The sequence below is a fragment of the Erpetoichthys calabaricus genome, chromosome 3, assembly GCF_900747795.2.
Source record: "Erpetoichthys calabaricus chromosome 3, fErpCal1.3, whole genome shotgun sequence".
Lineage (NCBI taxonomy): Eukaryota > Metazoa > Chordata > Cladistia > Polypteriformes > Polypteridae > Erpetoichthys > Erpetoichthys calabaricus.
Window position 1 is genome coordinate 74,471,705 of NC_041396.2, and position 21,986 is coordinate 74,493,690.

General features: G+C 40.3%; 1 protein-coding gene across 1 annotated transcript in view; it reads left to right on the forward strand.

Moving 5' to 3' along the window:
- The first annotated feature begins 991 nt into the window (after positions 1-991).
- The window catches only part of LOC114649290 (kinesin-like protein KIF28P), a 43,417-nt gene continuing 22,422 nt past the window's right edge, over positions 992-21,986 (forward strand). The window contains exons 1-7 of the mRNA XM_051924689.1: positions 992-1,108; positions 2,858-2,925; positions 6,496-6,638; positions 9,377-9,498; positions 13,506-13,596; positions 14,839-14,899; positions 17,673-17,796. Coding sequence (XP_051780649.1) covers positions 1,016-1,108; positions 2,858-2,925; positions 6,496-6,638; positions 9,377-9,498; positions 13,506-13,596; positions 14,839-14,899; positions 17,673-17,796 — 702 coding nt within the window. The 5' untranslated portion in view covers positions 992-1,015. The remainder of the gene's footprint in view (positions 1,109-2,857; positions 2,926-6,495; positions 6,639-9,376; positions 9,499-13,505; positions 13,597-14,838; positions 14,900-17,672; positions 17,797-21,986) is intronic.

Consider the following 21,986-nt stretch of genomic DNA (forward strand, 5'->3'; position numbering starts at 1 on the left):
CTGCTTGGAGTTTGCAAAAAGGCACCTAAAGGATTCTCAGACTGTTTGAAACTCTGGTCTGATGAAACCAAAATTGAACTGTTTGACCTCACTTCCAAGCATCATGTCTGCAGGAAACCAGACACCACTCATCACCTATGAAACATGGTGGTGGCACCATCTTGATGTGGGGTTATCTTTCAGCAGCAAAAACTGGTTGACGGAAAGCTGACCAGAGCAAAGTATGAAGATACATTTAATGAAAACCTGCTCCAACTCTGGATCTCAGAATGGGCTGAAAGTTTACCTTCCAAGAGGACAATGACCCTAAGCACAAAGCAAAGACAACACAGGGGTGGCTCTGGGAATGTCCTGGAGTGGCCCATCCAGAGCCCAGAGTCAAACCCAGCAGAACATCTCTGGAGAGACCTGAAAATAACTGTCCACCGACAGCCTCCATTCAACCTGACAGGACTTGAGAGAATCTGCAGAGAAGTATTGCAGAAAATCCCCAAATCCAGGTGTGTGAAGCTTGTTGGTCAGACCCAAGAAGACTTCTGGCTGCCAAAGGTGATTCCACAAAGTATCGCGTTAAAGGTCTGAAGATCTGTGTCTATGTCATATTTCCAGTTTTTATTTTTAATATATTTTCAATAATTCCTAAAATCCTGTTTTTGCTTTGTCTTTCTGGGGTGTTGAGTGTTGTCAGATGAGAGGAAAAATAATTTTAAGAGCTGCAAGCTGCAACATAATAAAATGTGCAGAAACTGGTGGCATCTGAATAATTCACTTTCTAAATCCACTGTACTCCTGTCATCCCCTGCCCATCCCATCATGTGACTGCTATGTGATCAGTGTTGCATAGCAACAGACACGAGTAGGAGGTGCTGGGACAGGACAAAGGCAGTTCTATTGACGTAATTCCTGACCAAAGTTCTGAATTATGGAGCACTGTGTGTTCCCATGTTCATTTGCATATTAATAAATTTGCTCTATTTTGTTTTGGTTTTTTTTTAGTTGCCTGGCAGATGCAGCAATGGGAAAAAAAGTGGTGCACATTCCTTACCGAGAGTCAATTTTGACAAAACTGCTGCAGCCTGCACTTGGTGGGAACAGCAAAACTATCATGGTAATTGGCTTTGGATTTTTATTGTATTCTTTAAGTTTATATTTTCATGTTGATTGCTTTCTTCTTGCCAAATATCCAAGAGCTTCTAAATGACTGGCTAAGGGCTTCTCATCCAAGAAATGAAATATTACCCAAAGATAAAACTTAAGCTTGCTTTTAATGAAGACAGAAGTCAGCCATACTGTAGTCTCTATAGGGTTTTGTTCATGAAACACTTCATTATAGAATGGCAGTGGTTGGCGAATAAGCTGGAATGATTATAAGCCTTTACTTGTATGATTTGGACACTTTTATATTTTGGTTTGCTGCCATTATACACCCTTTAACAATGGCACACAATCCAAGTAAAGACAGAAACACCTGCAGACCTGGGAAGAACCCATGCAGACGGGGTCCAGGCTACTATACGAATGCAGGATTCCGGACCCTTAAACGTCACATTCCATGCTACCTGCCTTTCTAACAGTGAGAACTAGTCTTATATCTGGGCCCCCATGTTCATCACTTCAATTAGTTAAGGGCAATGTGACCAATTTCATAACACTGCCAGTTTGTCCAAAAATACTCCAATTCCTGCTTGTGCTGGCAGAAACTTTGGAAAGTTTAATCCTTGGAGCGCAGGGCTGAGTCAACGTGTAAGCTCTGTTGATCCCGGAAGAGGCTGTCACTGCAGCAGTCTTTGTTCCACAGTTCACGGGAATGTCAAGCATCTCTGACTGCTGTCCATTTAGACATCTGATCTCTAACCACAAGAGTGGGAGTCATCTCAGGAATGAACGCTTGTAACATTTAAACAAAAGCTATTTATTATTTTACTTACTAAAACCAGAGGACACTTGACCTCATGTGTTCCAGTACAGTTAAAGTTACAATGCCTCCTGACTTTTCTTCTCAGTTATTTTACACGTCGCATTTGAATTAATTTTACTTAAGTGCTGATTTCATTTTTGACCATTTATACTCCATTTCATGGACTTAGCAACGGCCATCACAACTTAGGAGCCATAGCCGGACAGCCGGTTCTAGGTTATTTTGTGCCCTAGGGCAAGCTTATTAATGCGTCAATTGACTGTTCGCTATCTAAACCGTGCGTTTTAGTACCAAACAAATGCCTTACTCTCCTTCTTGGAGGTGCTGGTCCTGATCGCAGGGCTCACTCACGCAAACATCTACACTCTGGTCAGGAGTCATCATAATGGTGTGCCTCAGAACAGCCAGCAGAAACCACGGATCCCAGAGGACGATGACCCATGTGTCCATGGGTTTATGTACGTATAACTAAACTTTTCATTCAGTTCACCAAAGTGCACACGTCTAATCATTCCCCTGTTTTTTTTTATCTAACTTAGTTCAAGACAAAGCCATGAGGGGCATTAGAACCAACCCGAGACAGTGTTTTCGCTCCACCATAGGGCAAATTCATGCATAGCCCACACTTAAGACTCCATCAAGTCAGCAGTCCTGGCTTTGGGTTTTTGTCAGAGACTGTAGTATCTGTAAAAAATGAAGACAACAGAGAGACTCATCACACACAACAGCGAGCTAGAAGTTGATCCCAGATCCTTCCCCTAAACTAGTCATTGTCTTTCCATTTTTATGTTTAACTGTAACTGCATAGAACTGCCCTGAACGTAACCCTTTAATTGTTATATTATCTAGCAGCCCTTTTAGAAGTCTCATATGTCAGTGTTTTCTGTGATTTGGAAGTATCAAAGCAACAAAATACAAATGATAATCTTATCTTTTCAGATTGCTACTCTCAGCCCTGCAGACATTTGCTTTGAGGAATCGTTGTCCACCCTACGCTATGCTGAAAGGTAAGCTTTACACTTCAGTACATGGATTTTCCTGCCATGAACTAACAGTTTTATAGAAAACATTTGAAAAAATGGAGCCCAAAAAGAGAAGCTTTAGAATAGTCAGACGATTGAGAGGATCGTATTACGGTCATTCAAAGTTGTTGAATTATTTTTACACAGTCGGACAAAGTTATTAATTTTTAGACAATCTTAAAAATTCATTTATCACATACTGAGAAAACCACTTAGATCCTTTTCTGGAGTTGTTAATATTATGTTGATATCATGAGCACTTCACACAGTGCCTGGGTCTTGTCTTGGGAATTTGGAGGAGACTGCTGTGGGTGAAGGAGAAAACGTGGCAGCTTTGACAAAGAATCGGGATAAGCTGTTGTGAGTTTGATGGAGTGAATGGCATCCTCTGATATCTCAAAAATTCCTGTGACATTTCTCAAACCATTCTCAAATAATAACCAGTCCATCACAGGAACAAAAATTCATATTTTACCTTTAATTCTGTGTATATATACACCTTCATATTTAAATCCTGGCCTGGTCACTCTGTAAGAACCTGATATGTATTGACTTAATTCACATATTTTTTTCTGGGTTCTTCAGCTTCCCCTCACTTCTCAAAAATGTGCCTTTTTGATCACTCCGGATGATGTGAATTTTGGCAAGTTTTCAAAGATGCCTGGGAAGAAATCATACTGACAAAAACAAATGGCGACAAATGTGCAAAGGAAAAATGTGTGCAGCCACAAATTCATGCAGCTAGTAGGTTGTCTTCTCCATTGTGGACAGTTGCTGTGGAGAAAAGTGCTGGAACTGAATTTAGTAATCATTTGAAAAACCAGTAAAAAGGTTGCCCCGCATATTTAATTGTTATTTGCTGTAAGTTTTATGCCTTATGACGACATGAGCAATCCTCATGAGTTGCTTGTGGACACTTTCTTTCCAGAGCTAGAGGTGTCCATGGGTTATGATTTGCATTCTTTCATTTTTTTCCTGGGTTTTTATTTATAAATAAAATTGAAGCCATCTTATTTTGGCTGTTTCTCAACACAAGGAATATAATTGAGCTATTAGTTTTGTGAGTTACTATTTTATTTATTAAGTTAATCATTTGTTTTACCTTCATTTCTGATGCCATTTTCTTTGTTACTGGATATGTCCATTTTGAAATGCTAGCATGCTTTGGCAACTTCCCATGATCCTCTGGGGATTGTGCAATTTGTGATATCAACTTGTGCAAGAGTATAAAGATCTCCATTAAACTTTATTTGTTATCTGGAATTAGATAAAAACATGACTCATGTGTTTGACTTTGTATCTTTCTTCTTGACCCCTGCTTATCTCTGACTACTATTTTTTACAATATTGTGTTGGTTTTGATGATCAGCTATCTTTGATCTCCAACCTTGCTTTGTTTCCATCAAAAAAATGATACTAAGTGTCTAGTCAGTACACCAAGTTGGAATAGGTAATAAACCAGTTTATCTGATATAATGAATAAAAATCTTCTTGCAGAATGTTTCTATTAATGTTTTACTGGTATTATAAAAATGTGTGGAAAACTTGCAAACTCATTTAAAAATCAAACACATCCTATCACAAAATGTGCCAACAGGCAGATGGTAAAGGAAACAGAAAATGTGATTTTATATTGGTGCACTAGTGTCTTAAACATAATGTCTTTGTGTGTTAACTGGGCTAATAAGTGAGCTCGCCATTTTAAAACTATTCTGTTGTGTGGTTCATCATGACTGGGAAGTCAATTGGCTCCATCTGCTTTGGATTAAGTGAGTTTGACAATGTACTGTATGTGTGTTTAAAGGTGATGATCTAAAACAGGAACAGAGGAAGGGTAAACGCTACACCTTGTCTTGTGTTTGCTCGGTGGCAGCTTGAGTGAGAGAGGAAGAAGCTGCACGTTCATCAGTTCAAGCCAGATAAAGGAATACCTGCAATCAAATCAGTTTGAGTGTTAGCAAGTGTTGGAAAAGATAAAGAGGTGCACAATGTTTCATTAATATGGTGAAGGCGACAGAGCACATCACGGGCAAGAGTCTTCCTGCCATTGAAGACATTTACCTCCATCAGTGCTTGCGTAAGACAAGCAGCATCATAAAGGACCACAGCCATCCAGCACGCCAGCTGTTCTCCTTGTTACCGTTTGGCAGACGATACAGGAGTCTGGCTGCTCGGACTACAAGACTTAAGAACAGTTTTTACCACCAGGCCATTCGACTCCTCAACAGCAACACCTGAACACTTACACACACTTACATTTCATCTACATTGCACTATTCACACACAAACTGTACCTGCACACACTCTGAATACTGACTGGAACATGCATCTGCACGTTATGGAATATGTATCTGTACTCATAAAACATTATCTGTGCAATAACTGTCATTTCTACTTGCTGCTCATTCAGCTCATATTGCTCTATAACTTCTTTTAAAACGTACATATTTTATTTTATATGGCTTGTCTATTTTTAACTTGTAATTTTTTTTAATTTATTTTTTTTAGCTTTATTGGATCTAGGCTGAGTGACTTGTTTTTCTCGTCATACACATTTCATTGTATGTTGACCCTGTGTTAACCTATATATGACAAATAAACCTAAACCTAAACCTAATACATGTGTTGTTGTTAAAAATACATACAATTCAGTCTGAAAAGTATAAACAAATACATTATACTGGTATATCCTGAGGCCACCAGAATATTTAGTTATAATGTGGTGTGGAGTGTTGGCCACTCACACCTATTTAAATCAAACGCTGCTAGCGACAGGTAATACCAACATGTGTGCCATGAGTTTGGGGAGTCACAGGGGATTGCATATCATGTGTTACAATAAATTCCACAGCCCACCTCATTTTGTGCTCTTTGTTTTTTGTACAGAGTTTCTCATCAAGTTATCAAGTATATTTTGTTTTGCTACAGTTTCATTTCATTCATGTTATTTTTTCTAGTAAGTAAAATTAATGCCAAAGGAGTTTTACTATCTCTGTTGTCAGCTAGCATTTGTTGGCTTTCTTTTGTCCTGTCTGTTTTTGTTCAGTAATTCACCTTCATACAACCGGCGTTGGTTAGAAGAACAACAGAAACCCAATGGAGCTCAGATCCACCGCTAAGTAGAGACCTGGCGTGTACGTATGTGCGTGTGTGTGTGTGTGTGTGTGTGTGTGTGTGTGTGTGTGTGTGCGTAAGTGTGCACTGGACCTAATGCTGCCCAAGAAGGACCCAGGAACCACCCCACCTTAGAACTTTACAGATTGTCTTCAGTAAATTGATGGAGGGTTCTACGCTACAGCAAACACCAGTCCAGTGTTATTTCCTGTTTCTCGCTCTTATTTATGGTGTTCCCCAACCAAATAATTTGATTGTTTGATTAATCACTTTATTAATGTAATAATTAATGTGTAAGTCATTGTTTTTTTTTTTTACTTATGTACAATAGTTTGCCTGGTTGGTAATATTGTGCCACATGTCCTAGATAAAGGCTGTAGTGTTTCCTTCCTGGGATTTGATCATATAACTCAGTTTTCCTTGTTCTCTTTGTTATTTAAGGACCAAGAAAATTCAAAACAAAGCTGTGATCAATGAAAGTCCAACAGAACGCCTCATCAAGGAACTCAAGGCAGATAACGCCAAACTACTGCAGAAATTAGCCCGAATGGGTCACGAAGGAAGAAGGGCAGAGAATGAAACAAGTGAGTGCGTCTGTGATTAAATTGTGTTACCTGGACACGGATTCACATTTCAAGGGCCAGCTTACTTGTTAGCAGGTCCTCTTTGCGATTTTACGTAATGAATGGTTTATTAATTCTGCTCTAATGAGCCAATAAAACACAGTGGATCATGTTTTCTGTCTCATTTTGAATAGAGTGTCCATCCATCCATCCATTTTCCAACCTGCTGAATCCGAACACAGGGTCATGGGGGTCTGCTGGAGCCAATCCCAGCCACCACAGGGCACAAGGCAGGAACCAATCCCGGGCAGGGTGCCAACCCACCGCAGGACACACACAAACACACCCACACACCAAGCACACACTAGGGCCAATTTAGACTCACCAATCCACCTAACCTGCATGTCTTTGGACTGTGGGAGGAAACCCATGCAGACACGGGGAGAACATGCAAACTCCACGCAGGGAGGACTCGGGAAGCGAACCTAAGTCTCCTAACTGCGAGGCAGCAGCACTACCACTGCGCCACCGTGCCGCTGAATATCTAATAGTGTCCACCTTCTTTATTTGATAGTATACTTCTGTGATAGTACTTGTTCATTATGTTTTTATTTTTATTCCTGTTCTTTTACTTATGAAACATAGGAGATAGATAACATGATCAAGACTGTTGCATTCATTACTTCACCAGGAAGTGACAATATAAATATGGAGGAACCCCCAGCCTCAGCTACACATAAAAGCCTTTCGTGACATGAGTTTCAAGCAGGCCTGCCACTAGGTTTGGTGTCATTCTCAACTATTTTGACTTTTTGACTTTAATTTCTGCCTTATCCCTGTACTTTGTTCTCTCTGTTACCTTTGTGATCATCAGCTTTTGACTTTGCCTGGTCTCAACTACGATTATTGCCTTGGGTTTCCAGTCTTTTTCCCAGATACTTTGTCTCATAACAACTCCAAGACTGTTTCCCTCTTTTGACACACTGAGTAGTGGCTTCATTTGAAAGGACATGTTTATCTGCTGAGTCCTTAATGTGTTATCTTATAAAAAGTAACTATCAAATAAAGATCAGGAGAAACTAATGACTTTTGTAGGCGGCATTGGAATGCACATTCACAGGCCAAGGCCCTCTTTTTCATTTAGAGTGCTTGTATCGTCACTGTAAAAACTGCAGCCTAAATTTATCGTGGAAGTCGTACCCTGTTGCCCTCCTCTAAGCGCCTTCCGGTGAACTCATTGTTTATTGGTATCCGCCAATCAGTCACAAGTTCTGATATGGGGCTCCACTGAGACTGCAGGCTTTTGTGTTTTTTCCAACCATTTTCAAAGTCACTGAGTCATTTTTTTAGCTTTAATTGATCTTATTGTTTAATTGCAGTAGGTGACCTTTTTATTTATATATTTTGCATTCTAAAAAGCACAGCATTGTTGAGGAGATATTGTAAGAAATATTTGCATTTTTGTTATAGCATTACATGCTTACAACTCTTTGTCATTTTCCTTTTAACTCTCCTTTTTTATGTAGTTTTCTATCATAATTGTATCATAATAATGACAATAAACAGAGAGTGGAGTAGACTTGGAGGCAAATGACGCTGGATGCTGAAAGCTGCACCTACTTCACCGTCAGACCCACAATTAGTAAATAGTAAAGAAGTAGACCACAAACAGGAAGCCCCATGAAACACTTTTAAACTGAAGACCCGCCTCCCCCCTCATTCATTGGTCAACAGTCCTGTCAATTCAAAGTGTGATCCAGTGTGAGCGGGACTTCCTCTTTGAGGGGTTCTTTCATTTTAATTAACAGTGTTTCAGCAACAAATGCAAGTGTTTTGCAATGTTTTAAGCATATGACTGAATGACTTGACATGTGACACAAGTAACATGAGATTTTTTTAGGGATGTTTTTATATTCGTTGTTGTTGCCCTGCCTTGGTCATTATAGACTCCCATTACATCAGGATCTTTATCTCTCTTGTCCGTGAAAACATAACGCTAAAATGTTTCTCAGCCATCACTGAAAAGCACATGGGCTAAGTCCATCCATCCATCCATATTCCAACCCGCTGAATCCGAACACAGGGTCACAGGGATCTGCTGGAGCCAATCCCAGCCAACACAGGGTACAAGGCAGGAACCAATCCCGGGCAGGGTGCCAACACACCGCAGGACATGGGCTAAGTGATGTATAAAAAATACTGTTTTTACGTGAAGCATTCTTTTAAATATATCTAGCTACTGTACATATTACTAAAGAGAATAAGCTAATGGAAGTAAACAGGAGGTGAAGAAACTTCAGCAGGCTCATTTAATTCTTGTTGTGAAGGTTGTGAAGTTTCCATGTCATACATCAAAAGAAATATTCTATGGTGGCTTGCGTCTGTTCTTAGATAGGCTACATGGTTCTTGCAAATGTCCATCGATAATGTGTTAAAAATGGATAGATAGCTAAATTAAAATTGATCTATTCACTTTCTACATCAGATTTTCCTAATACCAGGAAAAAATGAGCCACAGCTGATCCTGGTAGTGATGGATACGAGAGAGCAACCAGTCCTGTTTTGGGAGTGAAAACACATAGACAGTGCCTGAAAGTTGAAGCGGCAGTGCTAATCACTATGCCACTATGCTGCCCAAAAGGAGCTGAGCACTAAAGGACAAGCAGACTGCAATCATTAATTTTGAGTTGTTTGATTTCATGCCTTATTATTTATGTCAGCCCTGACTCATTACCTCTGTTATTTCTTTGCCTTTTTAGAAGAACTCCGTCAGCTACTAACTCACAATGAAATGCAGATTCAAGCCATTCAGACACTTTGGGAGCAACATCTCCAAGAGGCCCTGAGAGACTGGGAGCAGCAATATGCATTGATCTCACAGGTGTGGTCGGAGGTGCACCTCGGAGACTTCTGACAAACTTGGGAACTTTTGGAGCATTCCCACTGCAGGAACTCAGGCCATGTGTAATTCCAGATAGATAGATAGATAGATAGATAGATAGATAGATAGATAGATAGATAGATAGATAGATAGATAGATAGATAGATAGATAGATAGATAGATAGATAGATAGATAGATAGATAGATAGATAGATAGATAGATCCTTGTATCTTTTTAGCTCTTACTCCAGGGCATGTGCTTTTCATTCAACTGTCATACATGGGGCTCAAGTGATAAACTGTGCTGATTGGCTGACCACCAGCACTAGCACCATCTTATAAATCTGTTAGTAGTTTGGACTTCAGAGAGTTATCTGTGAAGATGGAGCGCCATGCCATACACCAACCACATTGAAACAATAAGTACCTTGTGAGTGCCAGAACGCACCACATTTCTCATCACTCTTGATAGCCATCTCCCTGCTGTGCTGTGCCATGCACCGCATCAAAGCCATAATCTTCCCCCATGAAGTCACTCTCACTTTAAACCAATAAGATTGCAGGGGATTATGAGCTCACCACACTTTGCACCATTTGCATGTCACATATTTTACAAAACAGTTCCAGTTCCTTTAGTAAGATTTGAACATAGCACATGAAAGTGGCCAGGAATTTCAAGTGGCCTGGGGCCTACATCATGCGGGAAATCATTGGTTCCTGTGGTGGGGAAACACCGTTTGAGTCTTTGTGTTTTTCTAAACTGGATGAAATGGTTAATTAAATTCTTAAGAGTGGTGGAAATTTGTCATTAGGTGTGTCATTAATAGGCCAGTACTGCTAAAAAGTTTTACCTGAACATGTGAATTCTGATTCAAAAACAATATAATTCGAATACTTAAATAATGATGTCATTCAATATAAGGTAACCCACCCAATATTGTAGTATTTAGTGCAAAACAGAACATGCCAGGGATACAATGCCAGTTTATTACGCTCTCATACACATGGACACCAGGACAATTTAGAGCTTCCTATCCACTTCATTTCAATTCTTCAGGCTATGAGATAATCAGACCTTTGGTCGAAGCTTTGTGAGATGACGAGACCACACACTATGTCACGTGGTCACGTATTCAGCCAGTCTTGTTCAGCTAGATTCTCTTGATATTTTCCAGGAGCAAACATGACCTCTCCACTGTCTGCTCTCACAAGAACAGAGCAGTGAGCACTTAGACGCTTTTTATGGGCTGAAGGTGTACCAGGGCCAAAATCCATAGAAAGCTTTCTGTACAACATGGAGACTTTGTTTTGTCACGTCAGAGTGATTACAAATGGATTGAGGTGTTTGAAAATTTAAAAATGCTAAGAATGAAGAACAAGCTGGATGCCCATCTATGTCCACTAATCAAAGAAACAATTGAGCAACTTTGTACCATACATCTGATGAACTGACAAGAATTTAGGCCCCCTGGTACACCTTCAGCCCATAAAAAGTGGATCACTGCTCACTGCTCAATGGTGCAAAAGAAGAACAGAGTGGTGATGTTCACTCCTAGAAAACAACAAGAGAAACTGACCGATCAAAGTTTAAACTTTATCACTGTGACCACAGACACAGCATACTTCCACATGTGCACAGGGACAGCTGAATAACCACCTCAAAAAAATGATCACAAACATGCAGTTAATAATTGACTTACACTCGTACAAAGATAATTTCACAATAGCAACCCCCCAAACATTGTACCAACTGTCAGATATGCTCCCAGACTGTGTCATTACACAAGACGTTGATTACAAAAATACTACTCACCGTTGGGTCTGGTACTTTGATGGAAAGTTAAATGTCCTCAGATCTTTTGGTGTTGCTTTAGGCCTCAGTTTTTAAAAGAGGTTCACCATAACAGGATATGACTACAGTACATTTTAATTGTGTGCTCAATGAGCTCAGATGACCAGGAAAGCTGCTGGATTCTTTAATTAAGCCAAACACTGATTTGTAGCAGCTTTTTGTTTTTGCAATAATGGGTGGGCTGGTGCCTGGAGATCTGCCATGACCTCTGACCTTCTCCAGCAGGACTGTCTTCAGACTGTGAATCTTCTTCTCCTTCCTTTTAACTGAGGTTGGTCTCAATACAAGAGGCGGGAAGAAGGCCTCAGTGGCAGGGGGTCAGCTGCTCTGCTCAATAGATTTTTCTGTAAACAAAGGCTCATTTTATTGTGTTTTGCATTATTCATATTTTTCAAATAAATGAGTTTGCCATGAAACAAATCCATTATGGTTTGTTACAAAAGTCAGAGAGTGGGATTTTTGGGTGAGTCGTAATGTGTTGACAAGGATGACTTTCACGATATGTGTTGTAGGTAATAATTTATAAGTCACTATGATGTGTTAGTGTTTTTGTTTGATTGATTGATTGATTTTTAACATAATTTATTACACAATGAAGCATGTTAATTCAAAGATTAATACAATGCGTAAAATTAGGCTTTTATAGAAAAATGCATGTGCTTTAATGTCCTGGTAGGTCTTGGATATTTCTAGCAACATCTATGAAATTCTAGGAAGCTAGAGAAGAGAAGCTGAATATATTTAGTTAAAAAGTATTTTTAACAAGTATCTTTAGCCAAGTTGAATTATTCTAAAACAAAGGGGCCGCAAAAAACTATAAAACAGTAGACAGAGTTGTGGGAAGAACCATGGAAGCCTGCTTCATGGAAGATCTCCTGTTGCATTGCTTTTGTTTGCCTGTGGGCTTATTTGAGCTTTACTTACTGGCCATCAGCACTAAAACCAGCTAAGCGTACGTTTTTATTGTGCTTTACTTTATCCCCAACAATCGGCGAGGTAACTTGACTCTTAGTTTAAAAATGAAATTCTTTATAATTTTAAAATAAAAAGGAAAGTTCTATACCACCTGATATTTCCCTCCATATCTTGCTATATTATGATAACTCAATGATATATGATATGATATGATATGATATGATATGATATGATATGATATGATATGATATGATGAGAAGCAGTCTAATAAATGACCACATGTAAGATTTCTGGTTTCTGCTGAACACAATTACAATTACAGTGGAACCTCGGTTCACAAACATCTCGGTACACGTACAATTCGGTTTACGACCAAAAAGTTCGCCAAACTTTTGCCTCGGTTCATGACCACACACTCGGTATACGAACAAGCCAGGTTCCCTTTCGGTTTGTACATGTTCAGTCTCTCCCTGTGCATTTCCTGTGCAGCAGGCAAGAGCAACACACACACACACACACACACACACACACACACACAGGCAGCATGAGAGACAAAGGCACACACACAGGCAGCGCGAGACAGAGAGAGAGCCACGCACACACACAGGAGCACACGTGAGAGAGGCACGCACACACACAGGAGCGCGCTAGAGAGACACACACACAGGCGCTCCAGGCTCGCAAAAGATAGACGCACACACACATAGGCGTGAGAGAGAGAGAGAGCGAGCGAGGGACGCATAAGGTAGAGAAGGCTTGTTTTTGTTTTCAGTTCTATTTACAGTGATCGGTTCGTAGCCTGCATTGTTGCAATGTTACTTTTCTTGGTGGTTTATTAAATTACGGATTTTTCAAATGTTCATTTTTTCCCCTGTGCTTAAAACTCATTAAAAAAACTATTTTTAACAAGCGGTTCCTAGCACTATAGCGCAAATTATTGCAGTGTTAGTTTTCTCTGTTGTTCAAGGTTTTCTCAGTGTTATTCAATGTTTTTACATTTAGTTTACCATTATGCTGTGCATTCTATGGTATAATTAACTATATTTGTTCTTAAAAACTAAAAAATATATATATTTACATACAGTTCATACGGTCTGGAACGGATTAATTGTATTTACATACAGTCCTATGGGAGAAATTGCTTCGGTTCACGACCAACTCGGTTTACGACCAGAGTTTTGGAACGAATTATGGTCGTGAACCGAGGTTCCACTGTATGTCTTGTAACCTTTTCCTGCAGGAGAGAAGAATGATGCAGACCTTTCCATACATTTTAAATATTAATGAAGACCCTCAGCTTTCTGGAGTTATTAAATACTTCATCCAAGATGGTAATTTTATTTTAAGTGATCTGGGTAGAAACGTCATCATTTTTACTGCATTACTGACATTATTGTTCATGTAAACTTATAGTCATATAGAGCTGGAGTGTCAAGTTCAGGTCCTGGAGGGCCGCAGTGGCTGCAGATCTTCATTCCTGGCAAACAATAATGGCTGCAATAAACAGATTTGATTGACCTTAAAAGAATAATCTGCCCAAAAGTAATATTTTTACATGTTATATATGAAAATGGAAATAGCTATGTAAGAAGAGGAAGAAAAAGAAGAAGTTGCTTGTATTTTACCATCAGCTTTTTTATCTCCATTCTCCATGAAAACATGACATTATACATTTTTCTCACAACATCATCAATACAACACATATGTTGTAAGTAACATATAAAAAGTATCATTTTTGGGTGAAGTATTGGAGTAATTTTAATAAACTTTATTTTTAAGATGCAGAACTTTTTCCTTAACCAGCAGCCATACAATAATGGGATGCAAGCACATGCCCAGCAAACTCAGGGTCTCAAACAGCCCTGGAGGTCCACCTTTTTCGCGTCATGCAACCTCCTCTTTAGCTGTTAATGAAACCTATTTATTTGTTGGTGTGTTTCCCTAAACAGCCCCACTATTCATTTTCTTTTTGTCTGAGAGCACCATCAAAGTGTGTTGTGGACCAGAGTAGATCGATCATTCTGAGACCTCTACTATCATATTTTCAAAAGTTTTTGGATATAGAGATTGTGTGATGGACGTAGGAGCAAATGGGATTATGTTAGCCAGGCTATTCCTCTGTTGTTTCACTTTGCATCTCATTATTGTTTGGTTGCTGGCTAAAGAAGAACAACACAACTAAAATGCAAGTTAAACTAAATTCAAGACAATATGGCAGGTTCCATTAGCATTAGTAACTGGTGAAAATGAAGAAAATGTCAGGAATGGAAACCCTTGGCTGAACTGTCCCTGTGGGTTGTTCCTCGTGGTATTCCTGTTTGTATCCCTGTGTCTTAGATTGATTGGCCATTTTTATTTGGCCGGTTGTGTGTGTGCTTGAGGTGTGTTGACTCCTTTATTATGATCATTTCTGCCACTGATAAAACTCTATAAAAGAACGTAAAAACTATAGTCAGACCATAAAGCTAACGAGAAACTGCTTTGCACGAAGTACTGTATATAAGACCAAATACTAACAAATGTTAACACAATTACCAGAGCAATAAATGTTTTATATTTGCTTCTGTTTATAGGAGAATGGGATATCGGGCTCGCAGACAGATACCCAAATGCCATTACAGTGAAGGGTCTGGGGTGAGAACATATTTTTTATAAAGCTTCATAAAGTTAAACTGAAATTTTCTTGTAAGTAAGTAGTCTTCTTTTAGTTCTATAGAAATATATATACCGGTAATACATAACACAAAAAATAGTCTCATTAAAGAAAAGGCATATACCCCACTATTTCTTTGTATGTTAGTGCTGCTGCTTTGCAGTAAGGAGACTGTGGACGATTGTGGGTTCGCTTCCCAGTTCCTCCCTGTGTGGATAGCGCTTTGAGTACTGAGAAAAGCACTACATAAATGTAATGAATTATTATTATTATGTTAGGTGATTGCGCACTGCTGGCCTGATACTGAGGTATTGTGGGAAAGGAGCTCACACTACAGCCTGTTGGAGGAATTTATTATTAAAGACGCCGCTGGAGTGATAGAAAGCAGCAGCTACAAAGAGTCGCGTCACTGTAGAAATTATTTATGTGTATTTGTGAGGGATTCCATATTAACTGAGCTTTATGGGTTAACTTGTAACAAGACCTTGCAGCAGTGTGTAGGCTGTGCATCTGATGATGATGATGATGATATACTTTATTAATCTCTGGAAGGAAATTGTCTGCATTATGTCTCCTGTTTTACAGAAAGCCAGAGTTACACTGTGTAAAAATAAATAAATTAATTAATAATCTTCCATAAGTAAGCTTCAGGCTTTAGCTAAAAGAAAACTAACCAGCATACAATGGGGCAAACGATAAAATGGTGGGGGAGGGGCTAACAGCTTGAATATCGTCTTTGCTTCTCATGTGTTCTAATGTGTGGTAGCACTTGGCGTCAGGTTATATACTTAGTCAAAATTACAATTCTTTTTTAGTTAAGGGACATTCTTCAAAATGTATTGCAAGTGGATACTTAAAATCTATATTTGTACATGTATTATTGTTGTTTCTATTATAATTATTTTTTGATCACATTTTTTTTTGAAATACAAAGCAAACACTTTAAAGAGGAACATAAGCCATTTCGACAGGAATTACAATGTGGCAAAGCCAGCAGCGTAACCAGAAAGGGCAAAGTGGGTGGGCTTAGAAACTACTTGTGGCCAACCAAAAATATCCCCCTTGAAGTTTAACTTTAGTCACTCTAAGGTCTGGGAGGGTGGGGTCTCCCCGTGGAGGCGACCAGCTAAAGCAGTGGTTCTCAAACTGTGGGGCAGGCCCCCATAGGGGGAGCGCGAAGATGTGAAAAAAAGAAAACAAGAATCGAAAATATGAAAACTACATCTATTGAAACCAAAACAAATGAACTCAAACTACATTCTGATACTAGAAAAATAAATATAGAGTTAGATAAATATCGATAAATGTTAAGTAGGTATAATAAATTATGCATCTATGATATATCATTAATTAAAAAAGAACAAATTGGTATTAGTGGGCTCCTTTCAAAAAAACGTTAGGGGGGCGCGATTAAAACTGTTATGAAAACTCGGGTCGCAAATACTTAAAGGTTGAGAAACGCTGAGCTAAAGTAAGAATCAAATACCAAACATTAGGGAAGTTCCTGGCTTCTAATTAGGGTGCTGGCATCTGAATTTGGAGGGCTGCCCCCAACCCCCAGGTCCTCCTCCTTGGTAAAATTTCAAGCCTGGTGCCCACCTTTCACCCTTCCACCCCAACCCAACCCTGTTCAACCCTGCTATATTAAAAGTGATAGCAACGAGAAAGGAATAAAGAAGCGCATGAGGAGCAGCAAGTGAGGGAACAGCTCAGCACCCACCTCATGAAAAAGGAGAAGAGTGAAGGACTAGGGTTGTGGCCTGGACCTGAGTGCATCCATACTAGGACCATTGATCAATATCAGAGCTAACCGCCCCATTGATCCTTCCCATTGACAACACCAAAAGGATCAGATTAGGAAAGGAAAACTTCTAGACAGAAATAGAAAAAGAATCAGAAGATTTCCAGCAAGAGGCATGGGCAGTTTTAGCAGAAATTGTCCCCAATGTGGGCGGCATGGTGGCGCAGTGGGTAGCGCTGCTGCTTCACAGTTAGGAGACCCAGGTTTGCTTCCCAGGCCCTCCCTGCGTGGAGTTTGCATGTTCTCCTCGTGTCTGCATGGGTTTCCTCCGGGTACTCCTTCCACAGTCCAAAGACATGCAGGTTAGGTGCATTGGCGATCCTAAATTGTCACTAGTGTGTGCTTGGTGTGTGGGTGTGTGTGCCCTCCGGTGGGCTGGCACCCTGCCTGGGGTTTGTTTCCTGCCTTGCACCCTATGTTGGCTGGGATTGGCTCCAGCAGACCCCCGTGACCCTGTAGTTAGGATAAAGCGGGTTGGATAATGGATGGATCGTCCCTAATGGAGTTAGCCTCAGCTGGATAAAAGATAAACGAAGTGAGGAAAAGTCTAGAAGGAATAATATGTGGGGTAGCAAGGGGATGCTTATAGAGAGTATGGAAGTAAGAAAATCCAACACCCCAAAAAGTAAACACAAAAGGACAGTCACAAGACACAAGCGTAAACGTACCAGGAGTGTTCATGGAGCCAAAGTGACCAATTTGGGTCTCTTGTTTCTGTTCTTGTTATTATGATTGATTGATTGATTGAATGATTGATTGAATGTAAGTTAACCCATAAAAAACATGAAATATCGGTATGTTTCACTCTTGGGTACAATCAGCACCATAAAGAAATGGCAGAGGAAGAACCAATTAATGAAAACGGGCAAAAAATTAAAGCTTTGTCCTCTACTCCAGTGTGCCTCCCTTGTTAAAATAAATAACAACCCATCATCTGTGTTGTGCTTTTTCAGTATTTTAGACAAGCATGGAACATTTACAAATGCTGACAGAAGAGTTACCTTGAAGCCTTACGCCAACGCCAGGGTGATTGTGAATGGAGGTCTCGTCTACAATAAAACTGAGCTCAGACATTTGGTAAGTTTGTAGTACTTAATGTTGTGTGTCTTTGATGGCTTGTCATTGATTTAAAATATCAATGTGTGGGTCGGCAAAGCTATTTGAGATGTTTAGATATATGGGGCTTGCTCTTCACCTGCTCTCTACTGTCACTGTCCCCCACTGACTCTTTTACACTCTCTCTTTGCCCCTAGCCTTCATTTTCCTTGTGTCTTGGCTCCACTGGTATCCTCTTGTGTTTTCATTCAGTGCCCACCCTCTCATTTAAACAGGTTGGAGTTATCAGCTATCATAATCTACTTTTAGGATTAAAGCTAAGGTCTCAGGACAGATGTAACAGCCAGCATTTACTCCTAGTCACTGCCTCACAAGCCTCTCACAAGCCTGGGCCATTCATGACAGAGGCATTTCTAGAATGTGCAGATATAGGAGTCTTAGCCCCCTAAAAAAAAACCCTAAAACCAAAGAGAAGGTGGGAGGTATACCCCTTTGTTTTTTTGCATGCTTTTACACAGTAATAAAAAGGTGATCTGGGGGCTAGGCACATTAGATAATATATATAACAGACAAAACGATCAGGGGCTCAGTGCAATAGAGCAGGGGGCTTAAGCCACTGAAGCCCCCCTCAATGCCACAGACATAGAAGATATCTTTTGGTGCCTTTTCAGACTGAATTTCATTATACAATTATAAGCTGTCAGCAAATGAGACAATGGCGTTTGTTTCCAAATTATATATATACTAGGGGGCTTTGCCCCCTGCTCGTTTCGCTCGCCAACCGCTTTCCCCCCTTCCCGCCAGCACTATACACCGTTGTGAAGAAGTGGGCTGAATGCACTCCAAAGAGATGCAGTCGCTCATCCAAAACCCCTCTTAAACGGTGATAAACAATGGGAAACAAATAACAGTTGTTTTTTTACCTCCTCTTTGCTCAATCAGCTGCTGCTTCTGCCGTGCTGCATGATCTGCACTTCGTGCGCACTTCACATGGTTATTGCGGGATGTGAAAGTGTCTCTCTGTCTCTCTTCAAAAGATTTCTCTTCCATACGTCTCATCGCAAGATTTTTTTTTTATAATAGAGAAAGTTATATATATATATATACAGTGTCATATGAAAAAGTTTGGGAATCCCTCTTAATTCTTTGGATTTTTGTTTATCATTGGCTGAACTTTCAAAGTAGCAACTTCCTTTTAATATATGACATGCCTTATGGTAGCAGTAGTATTTCAGCAGTGACATTAAGTTTATTGGATTAACAGAAAATATGCAATTTGCATCATAACAAAATTAGACAGGTGCATACATTTGGGCACCGCAACAGAGATATTACATCAATACTTAGTTGAGTCTCCTTTTGCAAATATAACAGCCTCTAGATGCCTTTGATGAGTGTCTGGATTCTGGATTGAGTTATTTTTGACCATTCTTCCATAAAAAATCTCTCCAGTTCAGTTAAATTTGATGGCTGCTGAGCATGGACAGCCTGCTTCAAATCATCCCATAGATTTTCGATGATATTCAAGTCAGGGGACTGTGACGGCCATTCCAGAACATTGTACTTCTCCCTCTGCATGAATGCCTTTGTAGATTTCGAACTGTGCTTTGGGTCATTGTCTTGTTGGAATATCCAACCCCTGCGTAACTTCAACTTTGTGACTGATGCTCGAACATTATCCTGAAGAATTTGTTGATATTGGGTTGAATTCATCTGACCCTCGACTTTAACAAGGGCCCCAGTCCCTGAACTAGCCACACAGCCCCACAGCATGATGGAACCTCCACCATATTTGACAGTAGGTAGCAGGTGTTTTTCTTGGAATGTGGTGTTCTTCTTCCACCATGCAAAGTGCTTTTTGTTATGACCAAATAACTCAATTTTTGTCTCATCAGTCCAAAGCACTTTGTTCTAAAATGAATCTGGCTAATTTGCATACAACAAGCAACTCTGTTTGTGGCATGAGTGCAGAAAGGGCTTCTTTCTCATCACCCTGCCATACAGAAGTTATTTGTGCAAATTGTGCTGAATTGTAGAACAATGTACAGATACACCATCTGCAGCAAAATGTTCTTGCAGGTCTTTGGAGGAGATCTGTGGGTTGTCTGTAACCATTCTCACAATCCTGTGCATATGCTGCTCTTGTATTTTTCTTGGCCTGCCAGACCTGGGTTTAAGAGTAACTGTGCCTGTGGCCTTCCATTTCTTGATTACATTCCTTACAGTTGAAACTGACAGTTTAAACCTCTGAGATAGCTTTTTGTAGCCTTCCCCTAAACCATGATACTGAACAATCTTGGTTTTCAGATCTTTTGAGAGTTGCTTTGAGGATCCCATGCTGTTACTCTTCAGAAGAGAGTCAAAGGGAAGCACAACTTGCAATTAACCACCTTAAATACCTTTTCTCATGATTGGACACACCTGTCTATGAAGTTCAAGGCTTAACGAGCTAATCCAACCAATTTGGTGTTGCAAGTAATCAGCATTGAGCAGTTATCCATCCATCCATTATCCAACCCGCTATATCCTAACTACAAGGTCACGGGAGTCTGCTGCAGCCAATCCCAGCCAACACAGGGCGCAAGGCAGGAAATAAACAGGGCACACACACAGGGCACACACACACACACACCAAGCACACACTAGGGACAATTTAGAATCACCAATCCACCTAACCTGCATGTCTTTGGACTGTGGGAGGAAACTGGAGCACCCGGAGGAAACTCATGCAGACACGGGGAGAACATGCAAACTCCATGCAGGGAGGATCCAGGAAGCGAACCCAGGTCTCCTAACTGCGAGGCAGCAGCACTACCCACGGTGCCACCATGCCGCCCATTGAGCAGTTACTTGCATTTCAAATCAGCAAAATTACAAGTGGATCCAAATTTTTGCACAGACAGTTTTTCACATTTGATTTAATTTCATACACCTAAATGCTGCTTCACTAAAAATCTTTGTTCAGAAAACACCCCAGTACTCAGATGTTCCTAGGAAATGAAAGACATACCACTGTTATCTTTTTTGTTGAAAGCAATTTATTAAGCAGGCTGAGAGAGGTTCCCAAACTTTTTCATATGACTGTATATATATATATATATTGTGATGGATTGCCAGCTTTTTACTCCGGCCCTCACCCCCAGGCCGCCAGGAGGAGCTCTCCCAGCAGCGTGGACGTGCCCCGAGTTCCAGCAGGGCCTCATGGACGATGCAGTTTTTATACACAGCCCTGCTGGATACCTTGGGGGCCACCAGGAGTCGCTGTAGGGGGTCTCGGAGGCTCGTATGTGCCCTATAACCCGGGAGTACGTCACGGCCACGTGACAGGAAGGAGCGACGTGCTCCCAGGGTGAAGAAAAGAACGGTTTACCCTGACCCGGAAGGAATACGGACTTGTGGGTAATGGACAGGAACACCTCCGGGTCAGGGTGTATAAAAGGACTGTGGGAAAGCCCAGAGGGCTGAGCTGAGCTGGGAGGTAGGGTGGCGAAGTGTCTGGGCGAGGAGGAGTATTGAGTATTTGTGGTGATTTATTGTAATTATATGAGTGTGGAGTGGAGGGTGCTTTGTGCACGGTACAAGAAAATAAAGAAGTCTTGGACTTTTATCCAGTGTCTGGAGTGGTACCTGAGGGTGTTAGAGGTGACTCCACGCCTCTACTGCTACAATATATATATATATATATATATATATACACTCTGTGTGTGTGTATACTGTATACTGTATATATATATATATATATTTATTAGCTGTCCCCCGCGGCTCCACCCACATAGTAGTGAAACAGAACAAACTTTAAAAATCAATAAAAAAAAAATTTTAAAAATGTTGTTCTGGTACCCTCTAAAACACACGTGGAGATGATCTCTCTCAAAAATGTCTTATGTTACTCTTTAACAATCTCTAGATGATAATGTCTACTGAAAAAACAGGTATCACTAAGTAAGATTGAGGCAAGGTACGCTCCAGCACATGGCAAGAGGTAGAGCAACTCAAACGGAGGCTGGTGCGTGAGTGAGGATGGATACACCCCCCTCCTCTCGGCCTACAGCGCTTCTCTCGAATTCCTGCAAATAAATTGTTACTGCAAACGAACTAAATCAACTGGAATGTTCAAGCAAATTATAGAAAAAAATCTAAATCCATTAAGTAGTTCTCTCCTGAAAGCAGCCAGATGTACAGACAGACAGACAGACATTGGATTTATATAT